Source organism: Pongo abelii, chromosome 5 (genome assembly GCF_028885655.2).
Source record: "Pongo abelii isolate AG06213 chromosome 5, NHGRI_mPonAbe1-v2.0_pri, whole genome shotgun sequence".
Lineage (NCBI taxonomy): Eukaryota > Metazoa > Chordata > Mammalia > Primates > Hominidae > Pongo > Pongo abelii.
This window is the reverse complement of record NC_071990.2, coordinates 131,146,405-131,169,748: the sequence shown is the minus strand read 5'-3', so window position 1 is coordinate 131,169,748 and position 23,344 is coordinate 131,146,405. Positions and strand designations below refer to the sequence as shown.

The 23,344-nt window shown below is 40.4% G+C and overlaps 1 protein-coding gene across 2 annotated transcripts in view; it reads left to right on the top strand.

The window, feature by feature from the left end:
• Positions 1 to 23,344, top strand: part of ARHGAP18 (Rho GTPase activating protein 18) — a 135,909-nt gene that overhangs the window by 28,709 nt on the left and 83,856 nt on the right. Inside the window, exon 1 of one of the 2 annotated variants that reach the window (XM_024247808.3) lies at positions 6,155 to 6,353. Within the exon in view, the coding sequence (XP_024103576.2) occupies positions 6,340 to 6,353 (14 nt within the window). The 5' untranslated portion in view covers positions 6,155 to 6,339. 2 annotated transcript variants of the gene reach the window in all.

Genomic DNA, 23,344 nt, shown 5'->3' with positions numbered 1-23,344 from the left:
TTGGAGGACACTGTTAAGTATTAACAATGTTAAGAAATACTTCTGGCTGGGCATGGTGGCTCACGCCTGTAATCCCAGCACTTTGGGAGGCTGAGGTGGGCGGATCATGGGTTAGGAGTTCAAGACGAGCCTGGCCAACATAGTGAAACCCTGTCTCTACGAAAAATACAAAAATTAGCTGGACATGGCGGTGCATGCCTGTAGTCCCAGCTACTCGGGAGGCTGAGGCAGGAGAATCGCTCAAACCCGGGAGGTGGAGGTTACAGTGAGCCGCGATCGTACCACCGCACTCCAGCTTGGGCAACAGAGTGACTTCGTCTCAAAAAAAAAAAAAAAAAAAAAACTTTTGATTAAGGATCTTAGCAAGTGGATTCTAGAATGGCAGCAATTCTCCATATCCAGGAAACTAGAGAAGGAGGCAAGTCAGGATTATGGTGGGCTGTGTTACAGTTCTGCTCAAAGGGTTTATCGGGAAGGCAGAGATTTGGCCCATTCTCCACTGCTGTCATTGCTGAAGTACAAAGTCATAATGGCTCCTCACTGTTTTCCTTGGAGCCCTGAGGTCCATACATACTCTCTGGGTTATCCATATAATTTTGCCTTTAGGCTTTTAGGCTCTCTAGCCAAGAATTCCTTTTTTAGTTAAGGAAAAGCAACTATAAGGAGCATGTCCCCTGGATGAATGCCATGTTACTCTTCCAGTTCTGGAAATGATCTGGCTCCAGGGTACCACCAGACCAGGCTTTGGCCTTGCCCAGATTCAATTCTGATCCTAAAGGCTCCTGAGAACTGGGCCTGTATAGGGGGCTGCTTGCTGAGGTTTCTTGGGCTCTTTCTCCCAGGATGTAATACAGTGCAGTGTCAAGCCAGAGTTCTGAAATGGGTCAGTAAAAGTTACAGAAGCTGTTCGAAAGGAAATTTGAGGTTATTACTGAGGAGGAAGGAGAGGGGGAGAAAAGAGGTATAATATTAGTTTTAATTTGTATGGCACTTCCCAGTATAATTTAATTAAATTCTCACCTTAAACACCTTAAATAACTTAGGAGTAGAGAACCTTGCTTTTGGGGACCTATTCAGAAGCAGAAAAACTCTTCAGATATGTTTGGAGCAGAACTGTAAATGCTCTGGCTTAGTAAATTTGTACTTTTTTTCTTATTACCCTTTTTTATTCTTAGGCTTTCTGTGTAGGTATGATTGTCTGATAGTGGCTTCCAAAAATTTTTTAAAAGGACCTAATTCACAGAAGTTGTGAATGTGAACTTATTTGGAAAAAGGGTCTTTGCAGATGTGATTAAGTTAAGATCTTGAGATGGGAAATTATCCTCGATTATCCAGTTGGGTCCTAAATGCAATTACAAGTATCCTTTTAGGTGGCAAAGGGAGATCTGATATGCAGAGGAGAAGCATGTAAAGATGGAGGCAGAGATTGAAGTCATGTGGCCACAGCAAGGAAATGCTGGTACTGCCAGATAGACACTGGAAGAGGCAAGGACTGGGTCCCTAGAGGCTTCAGAGGGAGTGCTGCCTTGCTGACACCAGGATTTCAGCCCAGTGATCCTGCTTTTAAATTTCTAGTCTCCAGACTTTTAGAGAACAGATTTCATTTGTTTTAAGCCACCAAATTTTGATAATTTGTTATAGCAGCCACATGAAACCAATACAGGAGGGAAGAGAAATAAAAACGAAATGGAAAGCAACTTGTTCAGGAGGACCCTACCACCAAACTTAATTTTCATGAAAGAACACCCTGTTGTTTACTTACATATAATATCAGCTTTTACTACAAGCCAGGCTTAGTTGAATTCTGATGGTCAGATTAACTTTCCAAAAGCAGCCCTCTAATCGTGTCATGCGTGTTTGTCTGTATTCCCAACATAACTATAAATCTGGGATCGTGTTTGGCTTGTGTATAATTGTATCCACATTACTTGGCATGTAGGTTCTCAATAAATATTTTCCAAATGAGTACATGCTTAAGTATGAACATTTTCGAAATCAGGACTCCAATCTGCTTTTCCAGCTATGTTTCTCCCTATTCTTTTTATGTTCTTGCCAGGGAAAAATATCAAGTTGGTGAGAGATAAATAATGAATAATAACTACAGTTTTCCTATGAATAATAACTGTCCAGATGACAGATGGCACTAGTTTAGACTGACTGAAGAATCAATATTAATTGGAACATTTTTGTTGTATCTCTTAAGAGAAAGTGGCAAATTAGGACAAATCAGATGAATAGTAAGGATTTATTTTAAAATGTACTTTAAAGTGTGTTTTTAGGGTCAGTAGAGATAAAACCCAAATGGATCCTATGCCTACAGTATTCCATAGAGACAATTGATATTCAGAATAATGTAAGTAAGGCACTGGACTTCAACTTTTAAAAACATTTAAAAATAAGCATTGAAGCCAAAAGAGTTTATTCCACTGTTTATTAAGCTACTTAGTGAATTCCTAAACATTTCCTATCATCTGAAAGTAGTTTTCTGTTTGTGATATGCTGAATTTTGTACCTAAGATAGTATCTTGTCTAAGATGATCACATGAGCAAGATGGTTGATATTGTTTCCTCAACTTTTTATTTTGAAAAATTTAAGCACTTAGAAATTTTTACAATGGGTTAATGAATACATGTAAATCTTATGTCTATATTTGAAGTTTTAAATTTAGAAAAATTTAATAATACAAAGCTCAGATCACACTCCAGATAAATTAATCTCAATCCCTGCATGAGTCACAGGCATATGTATTTTTTGTTTGTTTGTTTTTGGTGAAGCTCCCAGGTGACTCTAATGTGCAGGCAAGTTTGAGAACCACTGCACTCTACCATTATCACACCAAAGATAATTATGGTCTAATATGAAGGCCATATTAAAATTTCCACAATTTTCCCCCAGATACCTTTTACATGGTTTTGTTTCCAAATTACAATGTATTTGGTTGCTGTATCTCCATAAGTACAGATGCCAATGGCTCCTGCATTTTGCCAGGCATCTGTTGAGTGTGTTGTACATGTTTGAGCAATATTTTTGCCTGTACAGCTTTTCTTGAGCACAAATGTTATATCAGCATGGATTTGGAAAAGAGATCAATAGAGAACTGCAACTTTCTAATCCATAATGCATTTAAGTTCAGATATGTGCTCAGAGATGTAAGGGGGAATTTTATTTCATGTTTTGTGTAAGTATTGATCAGAGACCCAAAAGGGCCTACCCTACGGACCTCTGGGGTTCAATGGGGCATGGTGTGAAATAACACACACTTGAAGTTTGCACCTTCCCCAGGGTGAGCTGGTATAACTTGTGTGCATGTAATCATCTCTCTGTTATCTGACAACAACAAGGATAATTCTACTTTGGTAGACATGTAAGGCAGAGTTGATAAAGAAAATATGGATGATACTCATAGGCAAGTTTTGTTTTTTACCTTTCAATTATTGCTATCTTGCATTTCCTTTCCCTTTCCCACATTAAAATTACTCATAGCTTTGGTGGTAATATTATTGCTGTATGGGAAGCTTAAATACCAGCCAGTGGTGGGAGTGCTGAAGTTTGGGAGCGAAGGTTTCTGTGCAAGGACAAGGAAAAATGATGATAGGAAGAAGTGACTTGTGAACAGTGTTGCTATAGTAAAAGACAAGAGGGTTGGGGATGTGTGGGAAAGAGCCAACCAGCTTTTCAAGGTACTCTTAATGATAACAGAATTCTGAGAAATAGTGTAGCCATTGTTTTTTTGCGTCTTTCATTGAATGTTTTGTAAACATCAATGAGGACATTTCCTGGAGTTTGTTGAATAGCACACACAAATATAACCAAGAGATACAATCTAAATGCTTTAAAACAGTGTCTCTTTTCTTTTAGAGTCAGAACTTTAAATTGGTATACTTAGTGAAAGTGAGAGTGCACCAAACTGGCTAAAACTAGCTACCCATAATCATAAGGTTAGTGTAATTATTATGAACAAGGAAAGAAGGGTAGATGGAGGTATATTAGTCAACAAAAGCAATTTTTTTTTTTTTTTTTGAGACGGAGTCTCGCTGTTTCGCCCGGGCCAGACTGCAGTGGCGCGATCTTGGCTCACTGCAAGCTCCGTCTCCCGAGTTCACGCCATTCTCCTGCCTCAGCCTCTCGTAGCTGAGACTACAGGTGTCCGCCACCGCGCCTGGCTAATTTTTTGTAATTTTAGTAGACACGGAGTTTCACCGTGTTAGCCAGGCTGGTCTCGATCCTCCTGACCTCGTGATCCGCCTGCCTCGGCCTCCCAAAGTGCTGGGATTACAGGCGTGAGCCACCGCACCCGGCCAACATAAGCAGCTTTTTATTTAAACTTGACCTTTGGCACAGGACTCTAACAGTCTCCCTGAATTTACATTTTAGATCTGGCATTGTCATTTTTCTTATCTAGGCTTAGTGATACAAAAATTCAGCGGTGTTACTGTCCCGGAATCCTCTATTTTCCTTCCTTTAAAAAAAAAAAAGGACAAAAAATTTTTCATCTGTTTTCAGGTAAACCACTGATTGTTTGATAATTTTCAATGATATTACTTTTACCTTGTAGTTATAGATTTTTGTGTTTAAGGGACTTTGAGTCTCATTTGGTATAACTTTTTTTTTCCACACCCAAGGAAATGCAGGTTGGAGCGGTAAAATGACTACTTGGGGAGCTCATGTCTAGCTGGTGATGGAAGGAACAGAACCTAGAATCTCTGATGAGTGTTATGCAGTGAGTGCTTGCTCAATGCATCACACTTTGCAGGCACTTTGAAGAGTATTATTGTAACATTTAAAATTGAAGCTCTATAAGGTGTATAATATTAAGCTCCATGAGTAGATTGAGTCTTTCCATTCCATCTTCAGGATGGGAAAGGAATGTTTTCCATGTGAGCTCTAACTGTGGAGATGCCAGGGGTGTGAGGGCTCATAAACCACCTACAGTTGATTTTTGGATAGTTTGATGGTTTCATATACTAGTGAAGATTCAGTTTCTGAATACCTTAAACCCCCTTGAATAGACTGACCCTGTGATGTAGGTTCTAATGGTGTTACTGGACCTGTTGCCCCCCTCTGCAACTCATTAGGGTAATTTAACCTTTGTGGGTGGTTAGAAAGCAGAAATAACATTCCTTACCACTTTCCCTCGTTAGAAGACATTGACTACTTTTGCTACAGATTACTACTTTCCCACCTATTAAAGGAACACTGACCAACTGCAGAAGATGTGAGGAAGCTTGGCCAGTCAGCAGCTCTCCTCATTCTCTCCCACCTTTCTTACCATTCAGTAGCCTCTTCTGAAACATAGCCAGGAAAGAATCAGAGTCTGACACTTGATATAATGGATCAAGTGCCTGGCCCCAGTGGCACCAACCAGGTTTTTTGGGTGGATCTGTTTTAAACATTGAGTAGAAGTAAGAGCTGCCATTTAAAATGACCCATGTCCCCTTATTGATCAGTCCTTACATGTGATTCCATTGCTCCTCTAATTGCAAGCAAGCATGGAGAAGGGTTGGGTGGAGTACAGTGGAGTGAAGTGGCTCTTGGCTAAACTTGGCATAGGAGTTGGTCTAAAAATGGTAGCTATTTGATTGACAGCACAGGTAGACATAGGGACATATGGAGGGGAATTTATTACCTGCATCTCTAGGAACAAGGAAAAACAATTAAGTCTCTATTTCTTATTCCCTCTGAGATACTCTCTCATAATGTCTTAGGGCCGGGAACCCAGCTGTTTCCTTGCTCTTAGGTCCATTTATACTAAGCAGGGAAAAGGCAGGTGGCTGTGCTGTAAGAGGTGTTCCAGAGAGAAGTATCCATCTTTTTTAGATGTCTGTGGTAAATGCTTTTGTGGGCTTTCCAGATTACATTGCCAGATAATGGAATGTGAAGGCTCCTCCAACACCGGCCCACACCTTGCAGATATGAAAAATGGGTTTCAGGGTTATGTAGCTCATCAGCGTGAGATTGAACTAACGTCCATCTATTGCTACTCAACCTCTTTTTTTTTTTTTTTTGAGATGGAGTCTCACTCTGTTGCCCAGGCTGGAGTGCAGAGGCGTGGTCTCAGCTCACTGCAAGCTCCGCCTCCCGGGTTCCCACCATTCTCCTGCCTCAGCCTCCCGCCACTCAACCTCTTAATTAGAGACTCCCAGGTGAGGGGGTTAGCCACCTGAGTGAGCTGAAGGTGGATTGCCTGGGGTCCAAGTCCAGATCTCCCACTTACAATGTGACATCGGCCACGTTATTTCACCACTTGTCCTTCTGTTTCTCAACTGACACATTGGAATGGCAAGATTGTAAGGAGTAAATGCAAAAATACCTGTGCAGATGTTTAGAGTCGCTGGCAGATGATAAGAACTCAGTAAGTACAAGCTGCTGGTATCATTTCATTATTATTGTGTTCCCTCGTGGCTGTTTTGCTCTTTAGCAATTTTGTCAAAATTTTTAAAATGAAGAATGGAGGCGACACCTTATAAAAATAAAATTTGTGAAATAATCATAGATTCAGTTGGCCACGCTTAATACGTGATAGCGAACTGATGTCACAAACATCAGGGATTCATGCTTTAACTCTTGGGGAGGGCCTCTGCTGAGGGGCTAACTAAACATAAACAGTCCTCACTTGGTATCCATGGGGGATTGATTCCAGGAACCCCTAAGGACACCAAAATTCACAGATGCTCAAGTCCCCAATATAAAATGGTGTAGTATAACATATGCACATCCTCCTGTATAGTTTAGATCATCTCTAGATTATTTATAATACCTAATACACTACCCATACATCACTTTACTTGCATAGATTCAACATAGTACTCAGTGCACAGCACATTTAAGTTTTGCTTTTTGGAACTTTGTGGGATATTTATTTTTCCTGAATATTTTTGATCCATTGTTGGCTGAATCCACAGATGTGGAACTCATGGACATGGAGAGCTGACTGTGTATATAAGCTGTTTAATCAGTCATGTCACAGAAAAATAATTCAGTACATTTTTTGTAGTGTCCTAGAACCATAGAATTTTAAAGTTTAAACAGATATCATGTTCATATTCTCCCTTGGTTTACAAGGAAGAAAGGAGGCCAGAAAGATTAAGTGACATTCAAGATTTCACAATTAATGATGGAACCAGGCGGGCAGCCTATAGTGTCTTTTTTAAAGTTGTGGACATGTATTACAAATCTTCCTGTGTGCTTCCTTCCTTGCTAACGTCTTATACTTGTTTCCTTCAATACCAGGTGGTTGTAATAATGAGAATTTTAATGAAGACTTTTCATGTAGATAAAAATTGTTAATTGAAATTTTAAGACAGTTTATAAAATACTGTAATAAAATATATTTCCTTAGTGATGGGGAGATTAAAAGCTTGAGGTAGAGTTGGGAAGAAGCTTAAAACAAATCAGTGTCTATCTTTTTCAAAGAGGAGGAGTGTGTGTGTGTGTGTGTATGACTCTGTGGGCCTAGAGATTAAGGCAGTGAAATTTGAGCCAGTACTTTTGAAACTTTCTCTATTTTGTCACTCAGTTTAGTAGATTTGGGATAATATATCTACTTCCTTTTCTGCATTGCAGTTGTATTTAAAATATATTATAAAATAACCTCAAAGAATAGAAATATCAGATTTTCAAAGCTGGTGAAATGAGTTGTTATTTTGGATTTTTGACTGGTCTTCTCTACAGATACCATTAAAAAGAATTAACTGATGCACATTAATTTAAGAAGCAAATGGTAAAAATAAGTGCATGAAAAGAATAGAAATAATTGAATCTGATCATTTAAGGCATTTACCATATAAATAGTTGAGATCTAAGAAGTTTCATTGAGACAGATAAGAGCTTAAAATGTATGAATCATTGTTGACTAATAGTTAAGGCATGCAGGCACACTTTAGAAATGTTGTGATTTCCTTTACTCTATCCTTCCTATAAAGAGAAAAAACACTTGTAAAATTAACCTGGTTTGAAACCAAAATGCTGTACAACTTAACCTTCATTTGGGATATTGATTTGGCTACACTATTTAAGACTTTTTTTTTTTTGGCATGACTATTTTGTCCTGGGAAGCAAGTTGCAGATGGTTTTTGACTTGGGGAAAAAAAACGAGAAAGAAATTAACAAGGGAAATAGGAACTGGATATTTGTATTAATTTCCATGTAGTATGAAAATATGTAGCAAACAAAAATATTTCCATTTCTAAGCACTAGATGAAGGACATTGTGAAGCGTAATAGACTTATCTTTCTAAAATTTATGCCGAAGCATATTTTTAAAGAAAAACAATTCTGATCTTTTGAAAGGTCTGTAAATGCTATGAAATGAGTCATTGGTGTATTCAAAAGAAACTGGGCAGGAAGTGGAGAGACCCATGTTGCAGCTTTCTCTGCAGACAACTGGTTGTATCACTGGAGACTGCTTGCTCCCTTCTCTGAGTTTCAATTTCTTCATCTGTAAAATAAAATGACTTGACTAGGTAATCTGTAGATTTCTTTCTTCTTTGAAAATCTGTCATTGTTAATAAGTCGAGAATCCAGAGATCAATACGTGCTAAGGTCTTGAAAGCTTTACTGAGGATATTAACAAGAACCAGATTTTGAAGGAAATGTTTTTTGAGAAAGAGGGCATTCTTCTTAGCCATAGAGCATGAACAAAGACATTATTGGAAGGAGCATCCTCATTATTTATTGCCTAATTATTATAAAAGCAAAGTTGTTTCCTATAGGTTGATTGAATAAGGCATTAGCTCAGCACAGTGGGGACAGCCATTGGAAAAAAATGTTTAAACAGCTAGAACTACACTGAATAGAATTGTACTGTGTTTGGTGAATAGGAAGTATTGCAAGCCTGTGTAGATATGGAACTTAATATACTTCACACTTCTGTGTAGTAAGGACTAAGGAAAAAGCCAACAGTGGGTGTCAACCAAGACCTGTGTTACACATAATGGGTAATGTTGAGGGAGCAATGCTGAATGAGTTCTCTTGGGTGCTGAGTTGGGAGTGGGAAGGAAGGAACTGACATAAAGGGATGGAACTGGAAGGTCCCAGAGACAGTCAGGAGGCTGTGCTAAGTTAGAGATCTTTGTGATCTGAGTTAACAAGGCCAAGGTTGTGGCCACATTAGTGTGACTTGATGTACCGTGGAGAGTAAGGTTGGCACACACAATTCAGGAAGAACCTGGGACGGGTGGGGTCAGAGGGACACAGATGGTTAAATTTGAATGGTGATGATTGCAGAGGACATAGATGAAAAATCTGAGCCAGGAGTAGAAGAAAGGAGGGGAGAAGGAAGCGTGTGTGTGTGTGTGCGTATGTATATGTGGGTGGTGATATGAGACTGGTTTCTGGAACCCACTTTGTCATGGTTTGTGACCTGTTCCTGCTGTGAGTATTGTAATCACTTAACCTCTCAGAACTTCCATGTTCTCAGAGGCAAAATGGGGTGAACTAGATCAGTACTTCTCAGTAGTGCCCTCTAAAGGGCATTTTGGGAATTTGTGGGGGTGTTTTATGTTGTTCCCATCATTTGTAGGGCACGTTCCAGCTGTGTTAGACATTCTACAATTTCAGGACAGACCTGCCAAACAAAGAATTGTCTGGTGTCTAGAATGACCTAGTTGGCATTCCTGAGAAGACGTCATGTACAAGTCAGTCTCACCTCTGCTTAATCTAACTCGTTTTTTATTTTTTCTTTTTAGAGAGAGAGTCTTACTCTGTTTACCCAGGCTGGAGTGCACGTACACGATCATAGCTCACTGCAGCCTCGAGCTCCTGGGCTCAAGCAATCCTCCCACCTCAGCCTCCCAAGTAGCTATTAATAGAACTATAGGCTCACATCACTGCACCTGGGTAATTTTTAATTTTTTTTTTTTATAGAGATGAGGTCTTGCTTTGTTGCCCAGGCTGATCTTGAGCCCCCAGGCTCAAGCAGTCTTCCCACTTTAGCCTCCCAAAGCACTGAGGTTATAGGCATAAGCCACTGCGCCTGGCCCTAATTCACATTTTTCATTTGTGAAGATGAACGCACGTGTCCCTTTATCCTTTTAATTTTTGTATTTCTCATGCAGAATGTTTTCTGATCTTATTTTTTTCCAAATGTGAACTCATTCTATAGGTAAATATAAACAGTTGACCACTTCATTTTATGTCTGTTAGTGTCCAGGCACATATTGAAATACCTATTTTAAATTATTTTCCTTTATTTCTCCTTAATATTATGATAAAGGGCATATGTATACACACAGGATTATGTATAGATAAATTACTTGAACTTTACTTCAGAATCATAAAGGTGAAGATTATAAAATAGGTATTAGGTTAAAGGCAAGTAAGTATGTTAAGGTTGACAGCCACTGAACTAGAGAGTGTCCATGGCTTCTAACTCCTGACATCTCTAAGATACTGTAACTCTGCAAATGTTATGATTTGAAGAGGTAGGTTTTCTATCTTGGGAAGGGCTTAGTACTGGGAAGTGTTAAAAACTGACATCAGGTTGGGAATTGGGTAAAAGTCAGCTACTTCTTGGGACTCCAGGAAGGCCTGAGGAAGTTGAGATCTGTGTGGAGGGGAGGAACATGAGGGGGTCTTGATGGGGAGCTGGGTTCCTGCTGATGCCAGCAGGTGAGAATCGGGAGCAGAGCATTGTGATTTGGCAGCTCCTAGAGGAGGGGAGTAGGCTGAGAAAGGCTTGGTGGGGGGAGGGCAGTAAAAAAAAAATGGGAGTTATGACTTCACATACTTTTGGTGAATCTGGATGATTCTCCTTTTGATGTGAAGTAGGTGGTATAAGAGACTTTTCAAATAATTTAACTGTCCACCAACGTAGCCTTCTCTTCTGGCAGTTTGTTTGCTTTGAAATTATGGGAGGGTACCACCCTCCATCCTTGGTGTGAATATTCTCTACTAGAATGCAGGAAACAACGTTACCTGTGATATGTGATCTTTCTTTTCATTTTAATGGGCACATTGTTGCCACTCAGTTTTGAAATAGAGAATTTCTCCATCTTCCACTTGTGTTAACTTTGCATAATATATTGAAGAATATTTAAAATACTAAAACTCCAGGTGACTGTAGACACCTGCCATATAAGGAAGTGGGAATGTCAAAATAATGAGATATCCATGAATTGCTAATGTAAGCTCTCTTAGGTTTATTTCCTATTTTTAAAAGTTGAATTTAGACCAGAGAAAGTTCAAACTTGATAACCAAATTAGCACACACTGTAGTCACAAATAAAATTCTGAGCAGGTGTTTTGGAGTTGAATTTAAGGGGAATTTTAATAAAAACTGTCCTTATTTCAGTCCAGCAAAGTAGCTTTATGCAAGCATAAGTGCCTGAGGAGAAAAATTATACAAAGTATGAGATAAATAGATACAAAATCGATGTAATTTCTACTTGCAATGTGTAACAGGGATTATAGTGTGCCAAAATTATGGTGTCATAGTGAATATATTTAGCATAACTTTTAAAATATTTGTTCACTCTAGAAAATTAAGGCAATACTGAAAAGTACAAATAAAAAAACAATAAATTGCCTATAAAACCATTGCTTGAATATAGCTTCATTAACATTTTGATGCATATTATTTTAGTTATTTTTCCTGAATTTATTTATTTATTTTTTTGAGACGTTTCACTCTTGTTCCCCAGGCTGGAGTGCAGTGGCATGATCTCGGCTCACTGCAACCTCCACCTCCTGGGTTCAAGCCATTCTCCTGCCTCAGCCTCCCAAGTAGCTGGGATTACAAGCATGTGCCACCACGCCCAGCTAATTTTGTATTTTTAATAGAGACGGGGTTTCTCCATATTGGTCAGGCTGGTCTTGAACTCCCGACCTCAGGTGATCAGCCCGCCTTGGCCTCCCAAAGTGCTGGGATTACAGGCATGAGCCACCACGCCTGGCCTATTTTTCCTGACTTTAAAAAGTGCATGTTATGGCCGGGCGCGGTGGCTCACGCCTGTAATCCCAGCACTTTGGGAAGCCGAGGTGGGCGGATTACAAGATCAGGAGATCGAGACCATCCTGGCTAACACGGTGAAACCCAGTCTCTACTAAAAATACAAAAAAATTAGCCTGGCGTGGTGGCGGGCTCCTGTAGTCCCAGCTACTCGGGAGGCTGAGGCAGGAGAATGGCGTGAACCCGGAAGGTGGAGCTTGCAGTGAGTCGAGATTGCGCCACTGCACTCCAGCCTGAGCGAGAGAGCGAGACTCCGTCTCAAGAAAAAAAAAAAGTGCATGTTAGATGGAAGCACAGCAGTTGGAGTACGGAGACCACACAGGAGAGTAGTGCCTCGCCCTGTTTTCACAGAGTACATAGCCTGTCCTACAGACACCGCGTAATTGTTTTATTTCTCGGGAGTTGAGGCAGTCCTATTTGGCCCTTTATGTGAATATTTCTAGTCCTCTTAACAGCCATGCAAGATGATAGGTACTGTTCTTTCATTTTACAAATAAGGAAACAAGTGTTCAAAGAGGTTAGATATTATACCGAATGTCCAGTCAGCAGCAAGGTTGTTGGACTTCAAAACCTGCAATTCTCCCTGCAGCCGCAGACTATCACTAAAGGGGTCTCATCATAATTGTGGTCATTCAGTGAGTGGTGGAGAAGAGCAGTGCACAACATGGTAGACATTTAGAGATCGAGTGGAGGACGTTCACTGCAGTGTGGGCGTTAGGGAAGTGTGGAGGGTGTTACACGGAGGGGGACGGTACAGGCAAGGCTTCTGGGGTAGGAAAAGTGCCTGGTGGGCTCTGGAAGCTGGTACTGTTTGGCCATAGTGGGGGACTTGAAGGGAGAAGTGGGAGAGGAACCCGAGGAGGAATGGAGAAAAGCTGGGCAGAGCTCATAGAGTCTTGAACATCAGGCTGAAGAATCTGGGGACCAGATGGACCAGGCTGCCCTGGGACTGACTTCTTTTATGGTTTAGAAAGATTTAAAAGAGATTTTGGAGATGTTGAAATGTACTGAGTCCATAGACTGTTTTTAAAGGGGGGTGTGTGTGTGTGTGTGTGTGTGTGTGTGTGTGTGTGATTATTTGGGTAAATTGATGGTTTGGGGACTAGGGGTTGAGGATGCTGTATTTATATTGCACATGTGCTCCATCATGCAGTGATACCCTTCTATAATGAAAAAGGTCATCTGAAATAAATATGGCAGAAATAGTGGGTTTATATCATGTCCTGGCTTGGGAAACATTATCTCTAGAAAAGAACTATTTGAATGAGGGAAATTAATATAAACAAGAACCAGATAAGCTTGTTACACGATAATTCCAAATGGATGGCAGGTAGCTGACTAGGGAACTTTACATATCTATGGTATCTTGAAGTTGCAGATTTACTTGCATATCCAAGAGACATTTGACATACAGAGGGAGAAAGAGTTGGAAACTGTTGTTAGCCTCTTTCCTCACTTCCATTTTACTTCCTTTTGATAGATGTGCATGTCTTTCCTTCCCTTTGATGAAAAAGATACCACTGATGCTTTCTTCCCTTGCTTTTCCATTGTTCCATTGTTTCATAACCCTCCTCTCCCTTCTTGATTTTCAGTTCTTTTGTGCATGCATATTTCTAAATGCTCAGTAACCTTCCTCCTCTTGGCCAAGAGCCCAGGCAGATATTATCAGCCTCCTGTCCTTGGCCAAGAGCCTGCTGGGAACCAGTGAGTTTCTTGTCAGTTTCTCCTTGCCCTCCATGTATGTATTGCCTTCTGCTTGGCAAATCCTGATCTGAAGGGAATAGCCAATGCCCTACTAGACACTTTGGATCTCAATATATGTTTCCTGAATGAGTTTATTACTCATGTGAGTAGAGAATCCTTTCACGGCAGGAATTCTCTTTAGGTACGCTTGAATCTAGAGATATATATGCATATACATCCACATACACAACATACACACACGTGCGTGCACACACACATATATATTTTTCTTTTTATATAGACCTGGTTGATGCCTGACTCATTATAGATTTTGATTATTTTAAATTTTTGAATGCTTTGTGCAGAAAGCGTTTATTAAAGATACAGGGAACTTTTGGCTTATGGGCCAAACAGGGGTTGTAGTTCAATTCTATCTATCCCTGAGAAGTATTAAGAGATGTCACTGTTCTAAAAATGTTGCTATGATTTTTGAAAACATTGAACAACAGTGCCCACAAGATGGGGATATTATTCCATGGGAAAAAAAATATATTTTTTTTTCTTAGTAAAATTGGGGCAGTGTAGGTTCCCCCACTTCCCAGAGTGGGAAGATATTTTTACTCCCTTTAGATTAAAAAAAATGAGTTTATAAAATGAAAATGTATTATAATTTGTAAGTGCTTCAATATTGTGAAACAATATTGACTGATTACTTTTCTCATTCCATATAAGACTTCGAGTTTTTTTTTAACAAAGGAATATTTGTAGATGAATTAGACATTTGACCCTCCGTATCAAAAAACTATGCTTCATCCCAGATTTAAAGGAAGTGCTATTAAGCATCAACAAAGAATAGGAAATAGGCTTTTAACAGGTACAGGAGAAAAGAACGGTGTTCCCAATCAACCAAGACTTGTAACCTTATTTGTGGGATGAGATATACACAGAAATGATTAGTAAACCAGGATGTGTTATTTACAACTGTATATACACTTGTTTTTGATCTCTACTTCTAAAAAGCATTGCTGTCTGTATGTGCAGGTATAGTCAGGATGTCAATCGGTTTATAATAGGATACTTTGCAAGAGAAGTAGCTGGGGAAGGGCGGAGGCAGGCCCTGGAGTCAGGTTGAAGGCATCCCCGAGTGGGGGCCTCCAGGATGTGGCTGAAGTGTGTGGAGAGGGCCAGGGGCATTCTTGGTGACGGAAGTAGCATGAGCAACTAGTAGGTGCTCCAAAGGTGGTTTGATGAGGATACTGTATACCATATTCTGTGAATAAGAACCCACAGAAACAGAGGGCCAACTCAGTGACTTGAGCATCCACAGGGCTTGGTATCCACAGGGAGCCCTGAAGCCAATCCCCATGATATGGAGGGAGGAGGACTGTATTGCACTAGTGGTGTGGCTAGACACTTGCCGTTCTTTTGGCTGCCCAGCATCTGAGTGCTTATTCTGGTGTGGGGAGTTCTCTGCTTTCGGAGCTTTGCTGGGAGGCAGAGTAACCCTCTTTTCCACAGAAAAAAGAGGGCAGTGTCAATTGTTATAAGCATTGCTGGTGTGAGCATCATCATCTGCTGCTCCCTGGTGCTCCTGGATCAGTCCATGGCGTGATCTGAGGCATTATTCCTGGCTGTTGGACATTCTGGGAGCCACCTAGTAAGCCTTTAATAAAATTCTCTTCTGCTTGGTTTCATCAGAGTTAATTTTTTTCTCTTTTAATTTATATTTTTAATGTATTTATTTTGCCAGTAGACTAGCAGCAAAGACATCAGAGTTGATTTCTGTAACTTGTAATTAAAAGTCCTGATAGAAACAGATGCACATCATTGAGCACTTTCCTCTGTGCCAAGAAAGTTGCATGTGTTTTATATACATATCTCATTCAAGTTTCTCCTGAACTCTGAAAAGAGGTAACATTGTTGGTCTCTAATTCACAGGTGAAAAAACCGAGGTTCAGAGAGGTTAAGCAACTTAATCAAGGTCATGCAGGCAGCAAACAAAGCTGGGATGTGATCTAGGCTTTTCTGATAGGGAGACTGTGATCTTAACCTCTTCTGCTCTGCTCTATGTTGTTATTAACTACCTGTTTGTATTTTGGAGCATTTTATTATGAAAAGTTCTTTCCCAGAACATAGTGGAGGCAAGACTTGGCTCTCTTACTTGATTATTTTTTATTTATTTATTTTTTTTTTGGAGACAGGATCTGGCTCTGTTGCCCAGGCTGGAGTGCAATGGCACGATCTTGGCTCATTGCAACCACTGCCTCCTGGGCTCAAGCCATCCTCCCACCTCAGCCTCCCGAGTAGCTGTGACTACAGGCATGCATCACCACACCTGGCTAATTTTTTTTTGTATTTTTAGTAGAGATGGGGTTTCATCATGTTACCCATGCTGGTCTCGAACTTGTGAGCTCAAAGCGATCTACCTGCCTCAGCCTCCCAAAGTGCTGGGATTACAGGCATGAGCCACTGCACCAGCCTTCTTACTTGATTATAAAAAATAGGATTTGACAGATGTAGATTGTCATTGGTTAGAATGTGGAATTAAACCCTTGGTCTACTTTGCTGTGTTGTGTTTGGGGCTGATGTAAAGGTGGAGAGTAGATCCCGAAGACAAACAGGCATAGAAGAGGGAAAGTGGGGAATGAAGAGGTTTGAGGAAAGGAACTTATCACACTTCTAAAAAGTGCTAAAGGCTCTGTCAGAGTTCTGCTTCTCACATCATCAAATTTTCAATAATAACTATTCACCTAGAACAGTCTATACCCAGATATCTGCATGGCTGAAACTCCCCACCCACTATCCCCTTCCCCCATTTCATTCAGGTCTCTGCCCAAGTGTCATCAGAGAGGTCTTCTCTTCCATCTATAATAAACTGCTCCCTGCTACCCACCCAACCTCTTAACCCACCTAATTTATTTTCATAGCACTTCTCACCACCTGACTGGTTATACATCTTTGTGTTTATTTTTTGTCTCCTTACCACTAGAATGTGTAAGTTTCATCAGACCATGGACTGTTTTGTTCACTACTAAATCCCCAGCATTTAGAATGTATCTGATACATAGTAGATGCTCAAATTCATTTACTTCAATCTTGAGTAAATGAATGAAGGTGAGGAAACTGAAGCTCTGAGAATTTTAGATAACTTGCCTTTGATCTCATGGAAAATGATGAAACCAAGTTGCAAATTCTAGTCTAGGTGACTCTTAAGACACCACATTTCTCAGGTTCCACTCTTCACTAACATCTCTATTCCTGGGAAAATTCCTCTATTTGTGCACAATTTGGGTAAGAAACATCTCACGGGATTTCAAACTTGGAAAAAAGAAAAAACCTTAAGTAGCCAGTCCAACTTTCCTATTTTACAAATGAGGAAATAACCGTGATCCATTGAGGGTAGGTGACTTGATCAAAGAAATACTGCTATTTACTGATAAAGGAAGGACCACAATCAACCTACCTGGTCATCAGTTCAGTCCTATCTCCCCATCCCCTGCTATGTTCATTGCTGTCTTGATAAAGCAAGCCCTATTTGGTGCAGAATTCAGATGCCAATCATTGGTGATGGGTTCGAGATAATGAGTCATGCCATTTTAATCCCATAATATTAACGCAGTAAAGCAGAGGCTGCAAACCCAGAGGCCCACAGGGACCCATAGATAGCGTAGCTTTCATATGGGACTGGTGGGGGCTGTGCCAAACTGGGAGGTAGATAACCTGTTCAAAGGGGCCGGCCCCACCGCACCTGCTGCCTGCTCAGAGAACATGTTACAAGAAAAAAAACATGGTAATGTTTGAAATACCCTTCTGGCCAAACAAAACACTTCTGGCTGCCAGGTTGCCCTGGTGGACTTCAGTTTGCGATTGCTAAAATCTTAGTATGAACAGCTCTTTCCAAAGGAGATTTCAGTACGTGTGGATATAGTGGAGAATATGTGAAGTGCTATCATTGTGGCTAATTGTTCTTTAGCCAAAAGATCAGTGGGTTGGGCTGTCAAAGTTCACAGAGTGAAAATAATTAACAATAAAAGAGTATTTATTGCCTGTCTTTATTACCCTGGTGATAAAGTTGAAGAGTAATGTGTTTCCTCTGTCACGATACAATCTGTCCTAATGGAGGATACTTGGTTATGCTGTTTCCTGACTGGGAGTCAGGAGACCTTTTTAGATGTTTGGTGCAGCTATTAACTACCTGGATGTTACTGGGCAAAGCACCCAATTTTTCTGTTCTGCCATAATTACATTTGAGTAATTAAGGACTGGACTTAATTACTGGGGCCTAGGAAACAGGATGCAGAGGATTTTATACCAGACTTGAACCTTGTTTTTTATCTTCATCTCTAGAAAAAAAGAAAAAGCCGGTGTTGTCAGAGCAAGATAGGGACTGGATCATTCGTATCTATCACATATGTCTTTGAGCGCATTGATAATCACAGTGTATTTGCTGCTCTTCCTCAGATGAGTCAGCTGTGAAGCTTAGATAGGTTGAGAATGACTGGACTTAGTGATCTCTAGGGTCGTTTCAGCTCTAAACCCTGTCACAGCTTGTGTTACCCTTGCTGAGGACAGATTTCAAAGGCATTTATCATATAGAGTCTTGAGCATGGGTTTTGTGGCCACATGGCCTGGGTTGCATCTTCACCTTCCTGGTGATGTTGATTTTCTCTAAGCCTCAGTTTCCTCATTCTTAAAATGGGGGGTTATAATGACAACTGCCTCGTAGTCTCGTTATTGTGATAATTGCCCCTGACAAATTATTAAATATGCCCTTAATTCTTACAGTGGAGCAACTGGGCAGCATAAATAGTAAAATTTTAATTAACATTTACATTTCAAATGCATGATAATTCTCTTTTTCTGGCAGATTTTAGGCTTTTAAGTTTCTTATTAGGAATTGAGATGTGTTGGAATTAAGAGGTTGCAGGCTTAATCAGTACTGTTGCTCACTTACACATTCAGTTTAGCCTAATGTGCCTCTCTGTATTTGAGCAGTTCCAATTGATTAAGGCGTAGAGAGCAGTGAATCTTCTACCAGTGTGAGCTGTAGGTACCCTGATTTTAACCAAACAGCTAACTTTGCCTATGGCTACAAGGTCGTGCTTGTGAATCCTTGCACAGTGACACAGAAAGAAGGCTTCACATGGGCATTCAGTATCACTCGAAGGAGGCCATCTGACTACAACTTTGCTGTAGAGGGAAGCATGTATTACAGGAGAAGAACTGCTTTAGTAGTGTTCACGGGCTAATGTGAAGGACTTCTGCACTAGAAGAACAAAAACACCTCTCCAGATCCATATTGGAGCATAATTTAAGGCAAGAGGATGACAATAGACAAATTGCACCCACTTCAAAAGGAGAGAGTGCGTTTACACTGAGTATTTGTTCCAAGGAGCTGAGAAGCAGGCACCATGCCCTGATGGGCCCTTCACACTGGGTTGCTGTCACTGCTGAAAGAGCAGCCTGTCCTTGTCTGCTGTACTTTCATCTTCTGCCATATTTGTATTCATGTGCGCTATCCTCCCACATAAAAGAGCACAGCTTGCTATTCCTGCCTTTGCTTCTGTGACCTGCAGTAAAACCATTAAAAATATATTTTAAGGCTTTTTACATGGAATGGTAATTATGCACAATGGTTTTTAATCATTTGGCATCTAGCATGGAGCCTTCAGAGAGTATTATGCCTCAGAGAGCTGCAGCTTGCGTGGATCTTGGGAGGGGCCCTTGGTTTCAGGGGCTCTGTGTTCTGTGTGTGTGTGTGTGTGTGTGTGGCAACACCAGGTAGTGACAACAGTGTCACCTGGGAAACAAAGGACACAGATGACTGCTTGGTGGACTTGAAACCAGCTCTAAACAGCTGTTGGGTTCTGAACAAAACTACAGGAAAATTGTTCGCCGGGTGAGCTGGTGGGATGAAGAGACTGGGATGGGCTGAGGGTGGAGTGCTAAATGGATACCCTGCACGTTATTTGTGGTGTTGTCAAGGGAGAGTTTAGAGGCAACACATGAATCTCACCTTGCTGCCAATTTGGATTATAGAAAGTCACAGCTGGAAATCTTAGACGAGAACATCTTCTTCTCAAGCCCCTCATTATACAGCTGGGGAGACCATGGCATGCAGAGGTGAAATGACTTGCCTGAAGTCAGTTAGCTGCTTGGTAAAACTAGCCAAGAATCCAGGCCTTCTGATTCCCCCACCCCAGCAAATAGTGTCCTTTTTTTTTCATTTAAAGAGAAAAAGGGTGGATATTTATTAAATAGGGGGAAAGAAGCAGTAAAGTAGAATGAACAAAGTATAATTCTACTATCAAGGCAAACCACTGTTAATATTTTTAATTCATCATCCCATATATTAACATTTTTTTACAAATTATTATTAAACAAATTATCCATATTTTGTATCCCACTTTTTTTTTTTTTTTTTTTTTTTTTTAAGATGAGGTCTTACTTTCTTGCCCAGGCTGGACTTGAACTCCTGGGTTCATGCAATCTTCCTGCCTCAGCCTCCCCAGTAGCTAGGACTACAGGTGTGTGCCACCACTCCTGGCTGCTCCCACTTCTTTTTTATAGTTTCCATTTATTTCTGCTTCCACTCGTATCAAATTTTTGTTGTCCAGCATCCCTGACTATTAAGGAACATTAATATGAGTTTGTCTTAATCATAAAAAGAAGTTCTTTATAGCTTTAATGTTAATTCACCATTGCGATTCTTTTGGTTTTTTTTTTCTTAAAGGTTTTATTTCCTCTTTTTCTCCTCCTCTTCCTTTTCTTCTTGGTTCCGTTTTTAATGTACTTAACAAGAAAGTCATCGTAGACCTTTATGATGATTCTTTATTTCAATTCCAAACATGCAACCTCCCTCACACCACACACAGATTCTTTCATCCTAAATTTGTTTTTGGTAAGCTCTTTCACTCCTATCATTTTAACTCTCATGGATATGCTAATTATTCCAAAATTATCTCCAGCCAGTAACTCTTTCATGGGCACAACCTAGACTTTCAGATGTCTAGATCAGTTCTTGTCTAATTTGACTGTGCACAGGCGTCACCTTGGGATTTTGTTAAAATGCAGATTTGAATCCAACAAATCTGAGTGGGGCCTAAGATTCTGCCTTTTTCGCAAGCTTGATGCCTGGTGCCGCTGGTCCGTGGGGCACATTTAGGTAGCAAGGGTCTCCAACATACCTCAGATTCAGCAGGTCCAAACTGAGGGTGTCACATTCTCTGCCAAACCTGCTCTTTTTTTCCTATCTTCACTTTCTCAATTAATGACTTTGCCATCTACCCTCCTGTCCAAGAACAAACTGTGGAATATCTTTGTTTCTTCTGTTTCCTTCATCTACTTTATCTAATTGGTCACCAAGGCATTCTCTTTGGGAAAAGCTTCTTGAATGTGTCCTTTCACTTTTGTTTCTACCAATGCCCTTTGGATTCAGGACCTTATCATTGCTCAGCGATCTGTTTACTCCACAGCATCTTGGCCCCAGGCTGTCTCAGGATGTGCCTTTTCAGAATTATCTTTCTAAAACAGGAATTTGATAGTGACATTTGCTTGTTTAAAAACTTTCCATTGTCGTACTGCCTGCATTCCAAGGTTCTTAATTTGACAAGCAAGGTCCTGCAGGATTTGGCGGCAGCCTTATTCCCCCCACCCCCAACCCCCCACCTGGTGCCTTCTCCCTCCCCCAGGGGGTTGTACCTCCCTGAAAATGAATGCAGTCTGTCTACATCACCGCACTCATGGTTCTTTAAACCCACTGTCCATGCTTGCTACTCTGTCTTTGCTTGTGTGGTTGCCATGCCTTGAAGGCCTTTCTTATCACGTTCTACCTGGCAGACTCCTACTCACCCTCCAGCTCATGTCACTCTTTTGTGGAGCCTTCAATGGATCCCTTCACTAGAGCTTGTGACTTCCCTAATATGTGCTTCCACAGCACTTACCACTTAGGATATGGAGTTGCACGTGTCTTTGTTGCCTTCTAAATTCTAGGCCCAGTCCGGGCATGGTGGCTTACACCTATAATCCCAGTACTTTGGGAGGCCAAGAGTTCAAGACCAGCCTGGCCGACATGCCGAAACCCCATCTTTACTAAAAATACAAAAAAAATTAGCTAGGGTGTGGTGGCGAGTGCCTGTAATCCTGGCTAACTACAGAGGCTGAGGCAGGAGAATCACTTGAACCCAGGAGGCGGAGGATGCAGTGAGCCGAGATTGCGTCATTGCACTCCAGCCTGGGCAACAGTGAGACTCTGCCTCAAAATAAAAAATAAAAATAAAAATAAAAAAAGTTCTAGGCCTATCTTGTCTGAAGTACACCTGCGTTCCATAGTTTGGCATAGTGTGGAATAAAGTAGGTTTTCTCTGAATATTTGCTGAGTCAATGAGAAAACAAATATTTTGTAGATAAACAGGCATTAACTTGTACATGTTAGCAGTGAGAAGGAATGACAGCAGTTGTATCTGCTGGGCTCTGCAAGGAGAACCTGCCTACTGCCTCATTCATTCTAAAGCTACCCTGTCAAGACAGTAGTCATCAGCAACCCGTGGTCGTTGAACACTTGGACTGTCTGCTCCAAATTTAGTTATGATGGAAGTGCAAATTATGTGCAGGATTTCAAAGACTTAGAATGGAATCAAAAGGATTTCATTAATAATTGTCATATTTATTACATGTTGCAGTGATAATATTTGGTGTATATTGCGTGGTTAAAATTAACATTAATTTGGTCTGCTTTTCACTTTTGTAAATGTAGTTACTAAAAAATATTAAATAACTTTTGTCCTCACCTTTTATTTCTATTGGCCAGCACTGTTCTAAAATATCAATTTATTTCTCATGTTTGAAGCACCTCAGGAAGGTTTCCCATTACCCCCACAAGTGTGCTTTTTAAGATTCCATAAAGTGATGTTTAGTTGTTTTCAATTCTTATGAGTTACTGACTTTAAATTTGTTTCAGTGAAGACTCTACCAGTGAACTCAGTTCAAGTTGTGTTTTTGAGATGATTCTCTTGATTCTTACTGAATCACCAAACTGAAGAACTTTATCATATGTCAGACGTTACTGTTACCTGTAAATAGAAAACTCAAAATGTATTGTTTTTCTTTTTACCATGACCTAGGGAATTAGAAATGGAAAGTGGGAAATTTTAGTGTAAGATTTGTCCGCATCCTCAAACCTGATGTCCACACAGTTTCTCACTACTTTTGCGATTTAAAATTATATACATTGCATGCCATCATTGATACCTTCGGCTTAATCAGTTTTTCAGTGTTTAAAGCTTAAGGATTCTATCACTTTTACGGTTTTTTTTTTCATTTGAGGTGCCTAAGGCAATCTTATTTTAATTTTTTTTGTAATCATAAAATTCTTTTCCAGTGCATCCTTAAACAGATCTCCAAATAACAAAATCAAGACAAAGATTCTGTGGTTGAGGTGTAAGTTGGGACCCAGAGAGGTCCTTGCTTGCCACTTCCAAGGCAAAGTGGCAGGTGAAATTATGGCTTTATAGGTGAAAAATCACTACTAACAGGTTAGTGCTATATGATTTTTAGAAGACGAGACAAGATATTGTCATTCCTTTTGCAGGATGTTTCTTGTAGGATGTATCAGCGATGCTCACACGGTGAACAGTAGACCTGACGATATGCCACCTTCTCTCTTCCAGTAGTAGTTCCTTCCCACACTATACAGTGATAATGGTGTAAGAAACA